The sequence below is a fragment of the Antechinus flavipes genome, chromosome 4 (genome assembly GCF_016432865.1).
Source record: "Antechinus flavipes isolate AdamAnt ecotype Samford, QLD, Australia chromosome 4, AdamAnt_v2, whole genome shotgun sequence".
NCBI lineage: Eukaryota > Metazoa > Chordata > Mammalia > Dasyuromorphia > Dasyuridae > Antechinus > Antechinus flavipes.
Genome location: NC_067401.1, coordinates 210,046,738 through 210,066,955, shown reverse-complemented (window position 1 = coordinate 210,066,955; position 20,218 = coordinate 210,046,738). Strand labels below are relative to the sequence as shown.

At 34.5% G+C, this 20,218-nt stretch overlaps 1 protein-coding gene across 1 annotated transcript in view; it reads left to right on the top strand.

The window, feature by feature from the left end:
- The window catches only part of LOC127561452 (maestro heat-like repeat-containing protein family member 1), a 56,180-nt gene that overhangs the window by 22,898 nt on the left and 13,064 nt on the right, over positions 1-20,218 (top strand). The window contains exons 6-8 of the mRNA XM_051996691.1: positions 1,302-1,424; positions 5,182-5,280; positions 5,619-5,766. Coding sequence (XP_051852651.1) covers positions 1,302-1,424; positions 5,182-5,280; positions 5,619-5,766 — 370 coding nt within the window. The remainder of the gene's footprint in view (positions 1-1,301; positions 1,425-5,181; positions 5,281-5,618; positions 5,767-20,218) is intronic.

Here is a 20,218-nt window from a genome sequence, read left to right as displayed (position 1 = left end):
CAGTCCCCTTAAATTCTCAGTTCACTACAGATAACATTCAGTGGCAATGATTAATTTGAGCAGATTTGGGTTATAGTCAATTGGTCACTGAAAGTAGAAACAATGAGGATGCTTTTCTTACCATCTTGCTAAAGTTACTATATTAAAAGGGATCATTTATGTGAATTTTTCTCAACCCTTAAATATATCCTCCTTAAGTTTAATATAGAGGTCCACCCACCATGATGAGGATTTTACTTCTTTTTTTGCAAGATAATTTGGGTTAAATGACTTGTTCAAGGTCACACAGCTAGTAAGTATCCAGTGTCTGAGGTTGGATTTGAACTTAGGTCCTTCTAACTCTAGGACTGGTACTCTATCCATTTTGTCACCTAGCTGTCCCTATGAGGTCATTACCTTTAAGCTACTCCAAAGATACCAGTAAAGAGAATAAGAGCTGCCCAATGGTTGTCCCTCATTGTCAAGTAGCTGGACCATATTCTTTTATTAATCTTACTTTATCCATTTCTATGTAATAGTTTATTTTTTACACATTATAAGATGCTCATACCCTCAAACTGTATGTGAGTCTCCATTGCCCTTTGAATAAAACTTATTTTCATTTTTTCAAAGACTATGGCTCACAGCCAGATAACACCAATAGAATAATGATATTTTAAAAATGGTCCTTGTTTCTGAAAGAAGTGCAGTGTTTTTAAGGAACTTTGTAATTTCCCAAAAGTTATTCAGTCCTTTTTTTCCTATTTAATTATGGAACCATTTTAGGTTCCATTTTTACTCTTTTTCTGTGTGTGCATGTATACATACATATACACACGTATAGACATATATGTACATATACACAAATATTATGTGTGTATATGTATATGTGTACATACATTTACAATATACATGCTCACATATGTACTCTGGGTTCATTTGCAGTATCTGCCCATGCTTATACTACTTATTAGTGTATACACATATAGTTACAGTTATATATTTTACAAATCAATATACGTATATATAACTATATTTACATAGTTACATATTTACAGATATGCCTAAATGTGCATGTATACATTTTTTTTAATTTTATAGTTTCAAATATTTAGTTTTCTTTATGGTTTCTAAGTTAAGATTTAAATAAAATAACATTATATATTCATATGTATGACATATATTTAATGAAAAAATAAAGAGCTTTACCTACTTTATTTTTTTCTTTTCTCTTTCCTTTTTTTGATAAAGCAATTGAGATTAAGTGACTTGCCTACCCACTTACTAATGGCATTTCTTCTCTCTTATCTTTCATTTGCTAGGTTAAAGAAGCCATGGCCAAACTCATCCTTAGTCTGGGAGAAGGTGGTTACCTGTGTACAGACAGTGCAATTGTCTTAATCCGCTTCCTCATAGATGAATGTGTGAAGCCACTAGATGACTCAGTAAGTGCCTTTATTTGGGAACATTCACCCTACCACTTCTTAATTATCCCTAGGTAAATTCGGAATGGAGAGAAGTGGAGTAGGATTACTGACTTATATAATATGGCTCCAATCTTGTCAGTGAAAGAGGAAATTATATTCTCTCATTGAGGATCATAAGAAAGAAATGGAGTGAGGTACTTGAGGCAAAAGAAAAAAGTTTGAACAATTACTGCGGGGAATGTGATAAAGTATCAAGCAGAAGGTGGGCAAAGGATTATAATTTAGCAGTGAGGGTTCACTTGTGGCAGGACAGTATAAATTTTCAGAGAACTTTGTAATAGTGTTTATAATTTCCTCCAACATAATCTAGTCTCTCAAGAGAAAAAGCAAAGGAGACAGATGACTAGGGTTACTAAGACAGAAGAGTTGCTGAGAAAAAGAAGAAGGATTAGGGACATGTTAAAATCACCTCAAATCAGCTTCACAGAAATGATTGTTAAATTTTCAGCATAAGCATTTACACTTTAGAAATTGGCAAATATAAATCAGAACTTCATTGCTTTGTTGATTGTCTAGACTTAAAAGGATTGAGAAAAGGGATAGCTTAAACTTAAAAGTATATTATGGGGCAGCTAGGTGACACAGTGGATAGAGCCCAAGCCGTGACGTCAGGAGGACCCGAGCTCAAATCTAGCCTCAGTCACTTAACACCTCCTAGCTGTGTGACTCTGGGCAAGTCACTTAACCCCAATTGCCTCAGAAAAAAAAGTGTGTTATGCTCTATTTTCTTGTTCTGGTAGATGGTTGTCAAACATCTGCCAGCATAGTAGTGAAGAAGGTTGAATGGGTACTTCAACAGTAAAGTCAATGATCAGTTGCTCAGTTTGGAGATTCTTTCCCATGGCCCCTGTTCCTCATTATTAAATCATTTTAGTGATCATCTTCAGAGACCTCCAAAGCAAAAAAAGTTCAGTTGTTCATTTTTCAGTCATCATATCTAACTCTTCATAACTCCATTTCGGGTTTTCTTGGCAAAGATACTAGAGTGGCTTGCCATTTACTTCTCCAAAACAAAAGGATAACATGAAAGAAAGATAAATTGCAATCAATCAATATTTGTTGTTGTTATTCAAGTAAATGAATTATCCTAACATTTATTTATATACTCTCCTTTAGCTTTTTTTTTCTATTTTGCTTGTGAGTTCATCAGTGTAGAGAACTCCCAGGATGGAAAACAATTACATCCAAATCACATAGCAACCTATCTGTGACTTAACCACAGAGTTTTCTGAGGTAATAAGAGGTTATATGATTTGCCCAAGGACACATAAGTATTATATGTGAAAAGTTGGACTTGAACCCATGTCTCCCTGATTCCAATACAATTCTTCTGTGTATGGCATACTGCCTCATTGATCTGTATTTTACAATTCTCTATTTCTTACACATTGATTTTCTCTCCCATGCCTCTGCCTCCCCCCGCAAGAGTATAAATTCTTTGATTTCGAGGATATCCAAATCCAAATCTATCCTCAAACATTAACTATAGGACCCTGAACAAGACATTTAATTTCTCTCTGTAAAAAAAAAAAATTGTGAGCCCCTAACTTTTACATGAGAATGTAAATCATTGCAAGGTTGATGAAATAATTTGAAATAAATATTTCATACAATATGAAATATTTGTAATAAATGAAATGAAATAATATTTGTGAGGCATTTAGCACAGCTATTGGTGAATGGTAGGTACTTAATAAATGTTTATTTACTCTTCTTCTTGATCATACTGCTTTAAAAAAGACACAGTTTGAGTCACAGTCTCTGAGCCAATCTAGTCTAACTCATATGGAGTATGAGCACTTCTAGGTGGCACAGTGGATAGAGTGCTGGACCTGGAGTCTGAATGACTCATCTTCCTGAGATCAAAACTGGCTTTAGACACTTTCTAGGTCAAGTCAGTTAATCATGTTTCCTCATCTATAAAATGAGCTGGAGAAGGCAATGGCAAATCACACTAGTGTCTTTGCTAAGAAAACCCCAAATGGGGTCAGAAAGAGTTAAACATGACTGAAATGACTAAACAACAATAACTCTTGTGAAGGGAGGCCGTGAGGGGGACCAGTGGTAGATAGTAATCCTAATCCTATCATAAGGGACCATAAGAAAGTCTCTCACGTGAGAGCCAGAGAAAGAAGGAAAGGCCTTTTCCAGATTCATGATGAAAAGTTCTAAAGCAAGATAACCAAAGAATGACTGAGCTAGGAAGACTAGAAAGTCCAACCTTTCCTGGGTTTTAGATTCCCATACCTATACGTGGCATAAATCCTGGGGGAACCAAGAGATTATACAACCAAAACTACCATTATAGATCTAGAACTGAGCTAATATAAAGAGCAGGGCCTGGTATAGGAAGATTAAGCAGGAGGAAAGAGATTGCTAAACAAGAATGAAGTAATTTGGTACCCTGCCATTTATGATCAGGATGAAAACCTTTGAAAAAACTATCGATAAAAAATAATTACATTTAACCCTTCATATCTGTAATCATTTATTTCCATCTTCCTTTTCCTGTAAAATAGTTTTTTATCACATGTGTGCTAATTCACAAGATTTCTAGAAGAAATACATAGGACTTAATAGACCATAGAAATGTGAAGTAGTCCTAGTTAAGAGTTGTTGACCTAGTAATAATTATAGTGGGAAGCTAGGTGGCTCTGTGGCTAGAACATAAGACCTTGAGTCGGGAAGATCTGTGTTCAAATCTAAACTGAGACAATTACTAGGCAAGTTACTTAATCCTATTTGCCTCAGTTCCTTATCTGTAAAATGATTTGGAAAAGGGAATGGCAAAACAGTCTATCTAGCATCTTTGCCAAGAAAACCCCTCAAATGGGTCACAGAGAGCAAGAATGACTGGGATGATTCAACAACAAGAGTAGTAATGATAATAATGATAGTAATCTTACTATTCCCTTATAGGGCTTTGTAATAGATGCCATGAAAAATATGTAAGAGGATGATGGGCTAAATTAAAGGATCACGGGATAATGGAATCATAGAATCATCATTTTGGAAGTAGGAGGAGAGAAAGTAGGTTGAGGTATAACCAACCATTCATCTGGGGAAACTGGGTATCTGAGAACCAAAACAAAACAAATAAGCAAAAAAAAACCAGTAGAGGGCAGAAGAGAACCAAATTCAGGACTTTTTGTTAGGAAAAAATGAAGAGATTAGGGGATAGTGAAATTGATGGCCATGGTGATGGAGGTAATAACTGGTCTCTCTTCAGAAACCTCCTGCTCCTTTGCCCATGATAGGTCAAAAAAAGCAAAGAGCGTGTGATGTACAGACCTTCATTTTGATGAACAACATTAGAGATGCCTCCTGTTAATGTCCCTTTTGGTTCTAATCTAATCTAATTAAGAACACTGTTTAACTTCCATTTTGGCACCTATGAAGTAGAATTCAGATCGTACCTTGTGAGAGGTTCTCTATTCAAGGCATTCAAAGCATTCAAGTGAAATTTACTGAATGAATGAAGAAAATTGATTTCAATAACCTCTGTATCTTCCTAACTTGACATTTTATGAAAAATGAAGAAAATTAGCTAGGGATTATCTCAATTAATTAGAAAAGTGATTTTCCAATACAGGTGCTCTGCACATGACTTCTATTTTTCCTTATGCTTTCTTTCTGATCATGCCTTTCTGATTTTTTGGTGAAAAAAAGTTGGGAGACTAATGGATTCTCTCTGATTTTTACCTTTCTCCCAAAGACTTCAGATGTGACTGAGATAAATGATGAAAAGAAAAAACTGAAAAATTTATGTCTGGAAATTTTAACTGACTGTGTCCATAACCCCTGCATGGCCAAGGTAAGACAATTCCTTCATCACTTTTCAGTGTATTCATCAACAGAGTTTTCTGACTTTAGAGTAAACTGTAATATAAAATTACTATCTTTCTGCAAAGATGCATGAAAGATATTTTCTTCTCTGGTAAAAGTTACTAGATATCCTACAGAGGGAAGGACTAAGATTCATATAACATTGTCAACTAAAGCGGGGTAATGGGTAAGAATCTATCCAATTTTTATTACCATAACTTTCAAGGCATTAGTTTGAGATTGTGGTTAAAATTCCAAAGGGAAAGAGATAATAGGCTTTCATGAAGAAAAAAAATCAGTCTTAATGAAAATCACCTTTTCTCCCAGCTCATGTGGCCAATGCTCCTGGAATACATAGCCCCAGATCAATATGCCAGTATCTCCCTCATCCTTAGCTTTGTGCTCTACCTGGCTGAGAAGCTTCAACATGAAGAGCAGGATGCCCTGGACATCAACTATTCTGAATGTGTACTTGGTAAGTGCATTGTTGTCACATCTGTTAACCTGTAGAGTTCATGTCTTCCACACAACTAGATGCTATTGTCAAGCACACATTAGGGAAGGTGATGGTGGTCAAGAAAATACTTATTTCTATTATTATTCCCATTGTTTGTTGTTTCAATCTACTTTAAGACATACTGTTTACTATTTTATTTTGGTGCCCTTCAAAACACATTAGAAGGGAGGAAAAGAAAAATCTTCCCCTTCCCCAGACTGGGAGGGAGACAGAAACAGAGACAGAGACAGATACAGAAACACAGGAGAGATAAAGATAAAGAAACAGAGACAGAGAAAGGAGCAGAGACAGAAGGAAGGAAGGAAGGAAGGAAGGAAGGAAGGAAGGAAGGAAGGAAGAAGGAAGGAAGGAAGGAAGGAAGGAAGGAAGGAAGGAAGGAAGGAAGGAAGGAAGGAAGGAAGGAAGGAAGGAAGGAGGGAGGGAGGGAAGAGGGAGGGAGGGAAGAGGGAGGGAGAAAAGGAGGGAGGGAGGGAAGAAGGAGGGAGGGAAGGAGAGAAGGAGGGAGAGAAGGAGAGAGGGAGGGAAAGAGGGAGAGAGGGAAGGAGGGAGGGAAGGAGGGAGGGAGGGAAGGAGGGAAGGAGGGAAGGAGGGAGGGAGGGAGGGAAGGAGGGAAGGAGGGAGGAGAGAAGGAGGGAAGGAGGGAGGGAGGGAAGGAGGGAGGAAGGAAGGAAGAAAGGAGAGAAGGAGGAGGGAGGGAAGGAAGGAGGGAGGAGGGAAGGAGGGAAGGAGGAGGGAGGGAAGGAAGGAGAGAGGGAAGGAGGGAGGGAAGGAGGGAGGAAGGAGGGAAGGAGGGAAGGAGGAGGGAGGGAAGGAAGGAAGGAGGGAGGAAGGAAGGAAGAAAGGAGGGAAGGAGGGAGGGAGGGAAGGAAGGAGGGAGGGAGGGAAGGAAGGAGGGAGGGAGGGAAGGAAGGAGAGAAGAAAAGAGGAAAGTAAAAAGAAAGGAGGAGGGAGGGAGGGAAGGAAGGAAGGAAGGAAGGAAGGAAGGAAGGAAGGAAGGAGGGAGGGAAGGAAGAAGGAAGGAGGGAGGGAAGGAAGAAGGAGGAGGGAAGGAAGGAAGAAGGAAGGAAGGAAGGAAGGAAGGAAGGAAGGAAGGAAGGAAGGAAGGAAGAAGGAGGGAGGGAAGGAAGGAAGGAAGGAAGGAAGGAGGGAGGGAAGGAAGGAAGGAAGGAGGAGGGAAGGAAGAAGGAGGGAGGGAAGGAAGGAAGGAAGGAAGGAAGGAAGGAAGGAAGGAAGGAAGGAAGGAAGGAAGGAAGGAGGGAGGGAGGGAAGGAAGGAAGGAAGGAAGGAAGATAGACAGATAGATCCCAACAGCAGGTATTATGCCAAAATGCTGGACCTATGAAGGAAAGTCCTTGATGCTTTTTAGTCAGTAGGAAGATCATATTAAAATTATGGAGGCTCTAACTTATTTTCTCAGTCACTGATTAAGCTGATGCTGCCTCCAGGGCTGAAAGATTGCTCTCTCTAAACTAAGAAGCTAATCTAGATTTTGTGGCACTTTTTAGTTCAGTTGAGTTCTAATTTCTCAAACCATGCTTCAGAGATTTTTTGTGAATGAAAACAAAGTATTGAAAAATCAGTTGGTATTCTTGGATTACATAATGTATGTATTTGATATTTCCTGCATTGTTACTTTGGTAGTTTTGGATTTTTTTTTACCTTTGTTTTAAAGAAGTAAACTTAAACCTCTTAAGAACACTAAATAAACTTATCCTTTTCTAAAAAAGGGGTGGGGAGAGGAGTACAAGAATACATGCATGCAAGTCACCTCACCTCTCTTAAGTCTCAGTTGTCGTCTTTTTAAAATTATAAGATTGGACCATAAGGCCTTTAAGAGGTTCCTTCTGACTCTAAATCCATGATTCTATGTGACTAAATATCAAAAGCTCTAGATCTTGCTTTCATTAAAGTTTCTTTAAGACGCTTTGTAATTCTTGACCCGTGCCCTGATAATCATGAAAGAGGGAACAAATTTGACCTCCAAAATAGTTATATTCAAGGAACCTTTCATTAAAGACAACCCCATTCAATATTTTATTAACATTGAAAATTGTGCTTTTCTATATGACCTGATGATTATAATAATGCCCTTTAAGAAATACTCTCTTCTGTAAACTATATCTAAAATCTTAAATGGATTTCATTGATTTCATGAAATTACCTTTAAAGGAAAATTAATAATTAACACAGAATATGGATTTTTGATGGCCTGTGAGCCTTACACCATCAAATACGAGAGAGATATGCCTCTAGTCTATTCTGTACACTTCTAAGAACTTACACACTTGACCAAACAGAAACCATAGTTGAACAATTTTCCCTAGCTAATTATGCCAAGTATAGAGATGAAAAAGATGTTATCAGAGGAATCTGTGATAAAAAAGGATATGAGCCAGTCATGAAAAGGTAGAGAGGGATAACCAATGGACAGCTTAAATATTCCATTTGTATCCACACAATGCCAAGAAATCTTACGGGAGGATTCCCTTGCATATCACTGGTTAGACACCTCTGGATGATTTATAAGAAGACCAGGACAAGAGTTTCAGGATGACAAAAAGTGATTAGATTTCAATCTGCACCCACCTCAACTCCTCCAGTAATATACTTTAGTTCTGTTCACTCCTTGTACTATGTCCTCTGGGATTCTCATTTTGAATTTCTTTCTCTTGCAGTCCATCAATCTTCTAACACATGGCACTCTATTCTTGGACATCCTTTACAAAACAAATTATATTTTTTCTCATACCTCATAATACACTGATTTGGGAGGAAAGTGAGAATATTCTTTGCTCTTCAAGGTTCTCCCTCTACTGTCACCACTCAATAAGTCTTCCTCCTTTGAAGTTCACTGTATATAAATTTATTCTATAGGTCCAGATTCTGGTAGCTATTATTTATCAATCCACAAGTCATTTCTCCATCCTTTTTTAAAGGCATCTGGGACTTATTTAACAGTCTTCTTTACAGCCTGACAACTACCTCATCCCATTACTAGAGGGCTCAAATGCTCTCTGTTTCTCAATCTAATCAACTTTCATGGCTTTCACCTTCAGCTATGTTTAAAAATAGCCATTATTTATGATCTCTCACCCACATATGTACTAATTCTATGACCAAGAGCATTGAAATATATTTATCCATTCATAATTTCCTATTTTCCTTTCCATCCTTCCCTATGTCTTCCTCCTCCTATATTTATTCATAATCTTTACCATGGACTCTAGGCCTTCTGTCCTCTAGTACTTTCCCAGGCCACTTTTCTATACTCTGTCTTGACATTTTTCCCTTCCCAATCTTAATCTCTAACTACAGTTTCATTGTATATGATGCATTATTATTGAACTTCATTTATCCTAGTGCTATTCTAGCTAAACCATAGCCTTGGATTGTTCCCAACATTTGCTTCCTCTGCTCCTCATGTGTTACTGAATGTAGCTGTAAAAGTCATACAACTGGGCCAGCTAAGTCTACTACATTTATGTGATGTAAACCCAATTGATTTGCAATATAATGATTCTATTCTTCCTTAATTTTTTCTCTAGACCAGGGCTTTTTAAACTTTTTCCACTCAGAACTCCTTTTTGCCCAAGAAACTTTTACATGATCTGAGATATATGGGTATGTATAAGTACACAACTCAAACATTTACTGATAACAAAATTTCATGATCCCCACATTCAGTTACAAGATGCCATATGGGGTTGCGAATCACAGTTTAAGAAGCTGGGCTCTAGACCATCCCAAGTGACTATTTTAATAAAGCTATTCATATCAGCTTCCTCTACTCCATCTCAGAACTGCTTTCTTTCCCTGTATCCTCCATTCTCTACTTCTTATATCTCTGATGGAGAGTTTGGCAATACAAAACCATATACATATGTCCTACATCCCATTTCCTCCATCTTGATCAGTACATTAACCCTCCCCCTCCAAAAAAAAAATTTCTACCGCTTTCTTTATTTTCAACCTCTCTCTCCCTTTCTATTGGTTACTTTCCTGTTGTCAACAAACATTCCAATGTGTCCTTGATGAATAATAACTATTATCATCAAAATCTTACTATTTGCTCAAATCCTCATTCTATATCTCTTTTCCTTTTGTCAGTCAAAACGCCTAGAAAAAGTTGTTTATATTGTTCCTCTCATTAACTTCACAATTCTTTAGATTCCAGCTGTTTTCTCTAAAGTACTTCTTAATTTTTTTCTCTTTTACTTTTTCTCAATTATATGTATGAAATTTTTTTTAATATTTTAAAAATAAATTTTGTATTCCAAACTCTCTCTCTCTTCCTCTCTTCTTGCCCCTCCTTAAGAAAACAAGAAATTTAGATTCATCCAACACTGCATTACTATGGTCATTTACTACTGAATACTGTGTGCCTAATCTATTGCATTGATTCACCACTCTCTTCCTTAGCCATGATCAAATTGTTTCGATGGTTACAGTTTGAAATTTGGTTCTACTGAGCAACTTTCCTTCACATTTTTTTTCCACTGATCACCTTCATATACTTGACCTTTTGTTTTCATAGATGACTTTTTTTTTGCTTGCTCTGTAAAATAATTTTGGGGCAGTTGTAATTTTATTATTACATTGGCTCAGTGTAGCCATGACTATAAATATTATTTTTCCAATTGTTTAGATCTGACTTTGTGTGAGAAGTGTTTTGTAATTATATTCAAATAGTTCCTAGGTTTGTCTTGGCAGGTAGACTCCCAAAGCATTTATATTGTCTGCAATTATTTTAAATGGAATTTCTTTTTTAATCTCTTTCTGCTCGACTTTGTTGGTATTATAGAGAAATATTGATAATTCATGTAGGTTTAACTTATATCTTGCAACTTTACAGAAGTTGTTAATTATTGCAACTAGTTTTTAGTTGATGCTCTAGAATTCACCAAGTGTACCATCATATAGTGTCTGCAAGGATTCGTAGTTTTATTTCCTCATTGTCTATTCAAATTCTTTCTGTTTCTTTTTCTTTTCTTATCCCTATAGCACCACTAGTACAATATTGAGTAACAGTGATGATAATGGGCATTCTTGCTTCATTCCTGATCTTATTGGAAAGGCTTCTGGGTTATCCTCATTATATATAATGCTTAATAATAGTTTGATAGATACTACTTATCATTTTAAGGAAAGCTCCATTCATTTCTCTGCTTTCTAGTAGGAATGAATGTTATATTTCATCAAAAGCTTTTTTCTTAATCTATTGAGATGATTATATGATTTTTATTGTTTTGTTGTGGATAGTGGTAAATCACATTGTTAGTTTTCCTAAAATTGCCACTTGACTTTTTATTCATTATTTGCTTTATTTCATTTTGTATCAGTTCATGTAAGTCTTTGCATATTTGCTATTGTTTGAAAAATTTGATACTGTCAATCATTTCCTTCTCCTGAATGGTCTCTCCTCTCTGAGATATTGTGAAGCTGATCCTCTCTTGGTCTTATCCCAGTGCAATTACTACTCTGTCTCCTTAGTTGGGCTATCATTCATATTATATATTCTAACTGCGCATATATTCCCTAAGCAATCTATTTTCTTTTCTTTCCTTGATTTCATCAGCTCACATGGATTTAATCATCTTATCTAGTTGATTATTCCAAGATCTATATATCTCTCCTGAACTTCAGTATCACGTCACCAACTGGACAGCAGAGCTAGATGTCCTTAAACAACTTATGCATCCTTAGACAATGTGCCCATTGTCTATTAAAATCAAATTTTAAATATCAAAATTCTACAAAAATTCCATATTTTTGTCAAGGATACCACTATTCTTCAAGTCACATAGGTTCATCACATTAGTGTCATCATTATTTCTTTACTCTCATTCATCCCATATTTACCACTCGGTTTTAAATATTGTCATTTCCTACCTATATCACTTCTCATATCTGCTTTTTTCTTCATGCACATGGCCACTACCTTAGTTCAGACACTTTTTGTCTAATCAGTCTCCCTAACTTAAATCTTATCCTGCTCCAATCTTTTTGATACATGCCTATTGTTAAAATGATTTTTTCTAAATCTAAGTATGACCACATCACTACCCCATTTACAAAACTTCAGTTACTTTGTAATGTCTCTAAGATTCTTAAAGCCCTTAATAATCTAGTTACAATTTATTTTTCCAGACCTTTTTCCTTCTACTTACATAACATTTCAGCCAAACTGACCTCCTTATTTTTCTTCATATACATTACATTTTCACCTTTACATCTTTGCATTAGTTGTATCCCATGCCTAAAAATGTAATCAATACCTTCTCCTCTTATAATCTTATTTCCTTTAAAGCTCAGTTCAAGTATTATCTTCTACCTGAAATCTTTCTTGATCCTTCTCTGAGTTGCAGTAGCTTTTTCCTTTTCTCCTATCACCTTACATAATATACATTTCTTTATATACCCATATAGGATATATATATATATATATATACATACACCTATTTTTCATTCTTGTCTTTGTAGCCTCCAGTTCCTAGTATAGTGTTGTTACTTAGTAGACCTTTTTGTATGCAAGGCAATATTTGTTGGTTGATTAAAAGAATATTACTTCCATATCAGTTTAGCAGAAATAAAACACATGAGTGAAAAGGTGATATTCAAGTAGAGGCATCCTCCTTGTTAAACATTGTTTATTAACACCGTTTTTGAGATTTTTCTATTTATCTATGACAAGCTATGAAAGTTGATATTTTCACCATAAGTTTACCAACTTTGTCCAAGACTAGTTAGTACTCACCCATGATTATGAGTGAGTCTTTTGTGCTTTTTAGCTTAACCACTGAAGCTTTTCTTCTTGAACAGAATAAAAAAATTATTTCTAATTACAGCGGGAATTGTTAAAAGCAGCAGTAAAAAATTATAGCATTGTTTGACAGTTACAAATATAAATTAGTTAGAATTCCTGGGCTACCATACCTATTCATGTTTCTCACATATTTCAATAGTAGTGGTATATTTCGTAGCATAATGAAATTGATCATTTTCTTAATGGTCATGAAATATACATCAGCCTTTACTCAAAACATCTGACAAATGATACATAATACTAAACCTTTATAAATCATGATTGCAGATTATTCTTACCAATTAAAAATTACTCTCACCAATGCATTTATCTTCCCATGCTTCCATGCCTGATCCAGAGACTAATGAGAAAAGTCCTAGATTTTCTCATCTGTATAATTAATTCAAAATACCTATTGTTATTCAACTGCAAGCTGGACTAATTTGAATAGAATTTGGCAGCAGGGCTTGAAGATCTTATTTCTGATTTGTAAAGCTGCTATTTTATGAAAACTTTTTCTTGGCACAACTGTGAAATGTTATTTGGATGGGGAGCACCATTTTGGATTGTTGGGGGTTTTTTGTCATTAATTGACACCACTAATGTTGTTAAATATTTCCAATATATATATTTTAAAAACAAGTAAGAAAATTGATAATAAAAAAATAGCTACAACTTCTATAGTATTTTGAGGTATATAAAAAGAATTATTTTGTATGTATACATACATTTTATGTATACATTCATGTATAGCTTTATATGCAAAACTATATATATGGATGAAATTTTATATATACATATATATGTGTGTATACAAATGTATATACATTATATATACATAGTGTCATTTGTTCCCCAAAATAATCTTATGAAGAAAGTACTAGTATTGTATCCATTTTAGATATAAGAAAACCGACTCAGAGGGGTTGTGAATTGTCCAAGATCACATAATTAGTAAATATCTGATATAGAATTTAAACTTACATCTTCCTGATTCCAAGTTCAACTCTCCATCCATTATGGCATCCGATAGCCTCATTGTATTATAAGAAATGACGTATATGTCAAAAACACAGAGAAGTATAGCAAGATTTATATAAAGTGATGCACAGTGAAATAAGCAGAACAAGGGAAACTATATATATATAAAACCAAATCAGATTCTGATTAATACAAATAATTGACTCCCCTGAAGAAGTCTCATTATTTGCATTTACACTGAATATTTCCATTGAAATGCCAAAAAAAATGACTATATTTCACCTAATTATAACTTCAAACAGGGAAAATTCAAATATAGAGGACCATTTCTGGGACTTCACAGTTCACATTAATTGGGACTTGGATGTAATTGCAAGAATGTAATTGGAAAAAATAACATTAAAAAGTTGAAATAACTGTTGTGAAATTCTGACTCCAAAAAAAGAAATGAGAATACATCTCCCTCCCTTCTTTTAAGAAGTTAGGGATTCTGAGTGTTATTGTTGTAGTTGTTCAATCATTTTCAATCTTGACTATCTCTTAAAGATTGCATTTGATGTTTGTTTTCTTGACAAAGATGCTAGAGTGCCTTGCCATTTCCTTCTCCAGCTCAGTTTACAAATGAAGAAATTGAGGCAACAAGGGCTAAATGACTTAACCAGGATGGCACAGCTAGCAACTATCTGAAACCCGATGTGAACACATGAAGAAGTGTCTTTCTGACCTCTATACACTGCACTCCCTCCCTATCTCATTCTGGACATAGAACACTGTATATAATGTTGAGCTTGGTTGCTGTGTTGGCTAGTTTTGCTGAATAATTCACTTTCCTTATTTTCTATGAGGAATAGTTCCAACGAAAGGGGCAGAGAATATATATTTATGGAAGTGAAAGTGATGTAATATCAAAAATGTCAATACAGATTGTTTTAAAAACTGAAATAGAGATAAATTAGTTGACTCAGTGAAGGTCACATAGCAAGGCAGTGATAAATAATGCTACATGGGCAATACTACTGGAAAACAACGAAGGGCAAAGAGGAGGTAACAAGTATTTATAGAGTGCCTACTTTAGTGCTCCCTATGCTAAATACACTGCCTGGCACATAATAAGTACTCTATAAATGTTTCCAAATGTCATATAAATGCTTATACATTATATTTTATTTAATTCTCAAAATAGCCCTGTGAAGTAATTGCTATTATTATGCCCATTTTACAGTTTGGGAAAACTGAACCAAACAGATGACTTGCCCAGGATCAAACAGCTAATAAGTGTCTGAAGCCAGCTTTGAACTCAGGTCTTTCTGACTTCAGGCTCAAGGCTTTGTCTTGTCGCTGGACTCAGATGACTCTAGAGAAGAGAGGAGACTGATGATAGCACAGCTCTGCCTCACTTAAATCCAATTCACTTGCAAGTCACAACATCACCCTCCTGGTCTTCTTTGACAATGAAGGGTAAACAAGAACAATCTCATGGATCTGTTCACTGTAGAACATGATTAGAAAATGAAAGCTTAAACATGTGAATTTAGTCCAACTCCTATAATTCCCTTATTTTTTATATGAGAAACCTAGAAGCTAGAGAAGTAAAATACTTGGCCCAAAGTTTCCAGGCAGCGAGCAACAGAAGCAGAATTCATGCCCAGCTTATCTGACAACTAGTCTAGTGCTAAAATATTCTAGCCAAATACTCATCAATTTTTCCTCTTTAACTCTATGATTCAGATTTGAAAGGTGTAATTGCATGGTATGGCAGCTAGATGCTTGGATACCACTCTCTTCTCTTAAATCTCTTATTCCCCCTAGATAAAAAAAAAAATTCTTTTATGACTATAAATTTCAATAAAAGCAAAGTCAAAATGGCAAGGTGAGAATCAACATTTTTTGTCTAGCTAACCCAATAGACCTCTGCAAATCCTGGATTCTATCAAGAAATCCAAATGTCACTGTTATTTTTCCAGCTGAGACGATCTTAGAAAGATAAATAGAGAGGTTTGTGGACATAGATAGAGGCTGGCCAGGAGCACAGTACAGTGGCAGCTCTTGTGGACTGGGATCATTTTAGAATCAGAAATAAAAAGAAAACTTAGTGAGATCTCCAGGGCAGGAAGGTAGAAAGAAATCCCAAGGGACTTCTGAAATAGCACTGAGAGCAGGAACAGATGTTCTCTGTCATCCATGAGCAATACAGGTCACAGATTCAGGAGTTGCTGTGTCTTAAGCAAGAGCAGGGTCCTAGCCAATTACTGAGCACAAAAAATTCCAAAAATTTAGCTGCATGGTTTTGGGCCCAAGAACAGATCAGTGAACCAATTCTAATCTTTAACCTAGCACTGGAATGGAAAAACCAGGGGGAAAGATCAAAACCAAAGGGGATACAGCAGTTAAGTCACTGAATCTGCAGAATTTCCCATCAAACTAACAGTAACTAAATCCAACAATAGTCTACTAAAACAACTACATACATACCAATCGACTCAAAAATTGGCCAAAAACTTGCAGAACTAAGATCAGGAAGGCCATGAACAGGCCTCTCCCCAGGTCACACCACTTTGGAAAACCTAAAAATTTCCAAGTCCCCAAATTGAATTGTGAAAATACTAAAAGCATAGGATAAATGTCTACCCCTATATGACCCCAAAAGTTAGCAAAGTTCACCCTAAATGAAGTTCAAAGTCTCATGACTGGCTAGAAGAATAAACAAAGAGAAAAAGAACACAATCATAAAGAGCTACTATGCTTATGGGGAAACTCAAGACATAAACATAGAAAAAGACAATATCCTGAAATATTTACAAGCAAAGATTCTAAGGAAAATGCAGAGTGGACACAAACTCAGGAAGAATTCACAGAAAACTTATTTTAAAAAGCAATTTGAAAAAATAAAAGTGGTAATGAAAAAGTAGAAAAAAGAGAAAGTTATGGGGGAGAAAAAAGAATTGAACAACTTGATAAAAAAAGAGTTGCCAAAATTATTTGCCAAAGAAAGTAATTCCCTAAAAATTAAAATTAGGTGAATTGTATCTAATGTCACCAAAAGACGTCGAGAATAATAAAACAACCAAGAGAAAAGGACAAGTGGAGGAGGAAGAGAGGAGGAGGAGAGAAGGGAAGGAAGGAAGGAAGGAAGGAAGGAAGGAAGGAAGGAAGGAAGGAAGGAAGGAAGGAAGGAAGGAAGGAAGGAAGGAAGGAAGGAAGGAAGGAAGGAAGGAAAAAGGGAGGGAAAAGAAAATGGGAAATACTTGGGAAAAAATAATTGTAAAATAGATCAATGGAGAAAAGGCAGTAAGAAGGGAGTGGGCACCTCTTGATTATCCTTTGATTTGATTCAAATGGGTTTCTTAAAGAAGGGCAAGGGCAATAATCATAATCATAAACAAAACAAAACCAAAAATAGACCTAAAAAAGAGGTAAAAATGAAAATTATATTTTACTGAAAAGTATCAGAGGTAGTATATTAATATCAATGATGAACATATGAACCAAATGGCATAACATTTAAATTATTAATGGAAAAGCTAGATAAGTTACATAGTGTGGGCAGTCAATTTATACCACTTAGAGCTAGATAAATTTATCCATAAAATAAATAAGAAAGAAATTAAAAGAGATGAATAAAATTTTAGAAAAGTTGGATATGATTGATCTCTGAAGAATATTGAATGGGAATAGAAAGGAAAATGTACATGTCACCTTTACAAAAGTTCATCATGTAATATGGCAAAAAAAAAATCCCTCACAAATGAAGAAAAATTAAAATGTATCTTTTTCTAACCAAAATTGCATTCAATAAAGGACATTTGAAGCATACATTTTAAATTAATTGGAAACTAAATAATTTTATTGTTAAAATGGGTGGGTCAAAGAACAAATCATAGAAACAATAATTTAGCTAAAGATAATGACAATAGTGGTACAAAATACCAAAATTTGTGTGATACAATAAAAGCAGTACTAAGGAGAAATTTCATGTCTCTAAATGCTCATATCTACAAAAACAGAGAAAGATCAAATCAACAAATTGAAATATAACCAAAAAGAAAAAGAAAACCAAGAAATTAAAAACTCCAATTAAAGACCAAAATATAAACCCTAAAAAATCAAAAGAGAAATTAAATTTGTTAAAATAAAAAATTACTATTTAATATTGCACTAAAATGCTAATTAGTACAAGACAAGAAAAAAGTCAAAGGAATAAGCATAAGAAATTTCTCTTTACCGATCATATAGTGTTTTGCTTAGAGAAACTTAGAGAGTTACCTTAAAAAAATTTAAAAATTAAGAAATTCAGCTAAATTACAGGATAAAAAATAAATCTACGAAGATTACTGGCATTTCTATATAATATCCTGCAATATTAAAAATCCTGTATTAATAGATAAAATAGAAATTCTATTTTAAATAAATGCAAACAGTATAAAACATTTGAGAGTCTACCTGTTAAATATGCATAGTAGCTATATAAATATCATTATAATATACTGTTCCCACAAATAAAGGCAGATCTAAATAATTGGAGAAATATTCATTGCTCATGGATAGGCCAAGACAGCAACACCAACAACAATAACAAAATAATAATAATAAAATATAAATTAACATACTTATTCAGTCCAAAACAATCAAAATATCCAAAAATGACTTTATACATATTGAAAAAACATCAAAGCAAAACTCAAAAAGTCAAAAATATGAAAATAATAAATTAAAAAGGTAAGGAAGGAGATTAACAATACTATATCTCAAGCTACATTACAAAACTATAATCAACAAAAAATAATTTGATGTTCAGTAAGAAATAAAATTGTTGATTAATGGAACAAATTAGGTAACATATACAAAAATAAATAAGCAAAATAATTTAGTATTTGATAAATGCACTGATTATATCTATAGGGTCACTATTTGAGAAAAACTATTGGGAAAAATGGAAAGCCCAAAGACAGAAAGTAGGCATAGACCAACATCTCACACTATTTCTCAAGATTAGCATAAAATCAGCACATGATTTAGACATAAGGGTGATATCATAAACAAATTAGTAGAACATGGAAGAAATTATCTATCGATATATGGATAGGAGTAAAGTTCATGGCCTAATTAAAGAGAGATGTTCAAAGGAAGTAAAATAGATAATTTTGATTACCTAAAATTAAAAAGATTTGGCACAAATAACCAAAGTAGGTAAAACTGGAAGAAAAGCAGGAAACAACGGAAAAAATCTTGGCAACAAGTTTCTCTGATAAAGGTTTCATTCCTAAAATACATAGAAAACTTAGTCAAATTAAAAAGAATGAATCATTCTCTCAATTGATAAATGGTCAAAGGAACTGAATAGATAGTTTTCTTTTTTTTTAATAACTTTTTATTGATAGAACCCATGCCAGGGTAATTTTTTACAGCATTATCCCTTGCATTCACTTCTGTTCTGATTTTTCCCCTCCCTCCCTCCACACCCTCCCCCAGATAGCAAGCAGTCCTTTACATGTTGAATAGGTTACAGTATATCCTAGATACAATATATGTGTGCAGAACTGAACAGTTTTCTTGTTGCACAGGGAGAATTGAATTCAGAAGGTATAAATAACCCGAGAAGAAAAACAAAAATGCAAGCAGTTTATATTCATTTCCCAGTGTTCTTTCTTTGGGTGTAGCTGCTTCTGCCCATCTTTGATCAATTAAAGCTCTCTTTATTGAAGAGATCCACTTCCATCAGAATACATCCTCAAACAGTATCGTTATTGAGGTATATAATGATCTCCTGGTTCTGCTCATTTCACTTAGCATCAATTCATGTAAGTCTCGCCAGTCCTCTCTGTTGAATAGATAGTTTTCATTGGAAGAAATGAAAGTTTTCAATTGAGCATATATAAAAATTATCTAAATCATTAATAAAAATGCAAATTAAAAACCTCTGAAGTAATACTTCACACTCAGATTATCTAAGATGACAAAGAGATATATCCCCAAAGAGATCCAAGAAGGAGGGGAAAGACTATGTGCACAAAAATATTTATTGTCATATCTTCTGTGGTAGCAAAAATTTGAAAAACTGAGAGGAGGCCCATCAATTTGGATAAGCTAAACAAGTTTTGATTTATGAATGTTTTAGAATACTATTGTTCTCTTTTAAAAAATGTGAGGAATTATTATAAAATAAAATATGAAAAGAAAAAAACAAAATAAATAATGTGAGGAAATGGTTTCAGAAAAACCTGGAAAGACTTGTATGAAATAATACAAAATGAAGTAAGCAAAAACAGGACAACAACTTATATAGTAACAACAATATAGTAAAGACGATAGGTTCTAAAGGACATAGTGACTCTAATCAATGCAGTATTCAACCATAATTTCAAAGATGTCATCATTAAATATGCTATTCATCTCCAGAAAGAAAGAGAAAGAACTCAAGATAAGATTGAAGCATATTACTTTCTTTTCTTTGCCTTTTTTTTCTTGAAACATGACTAAAATAGAAATTTGTTTCACATGACGATATATATTTGTAGTGGGCTTTATATTTCTGAATTTTTAATGATTGGAGGTTAGGAGGAGAAGAAAAAGGGAAATAATTTGGAATTGAAAATGAAATTGAATTTTTAAAAAGTGTGTTACAAGGAA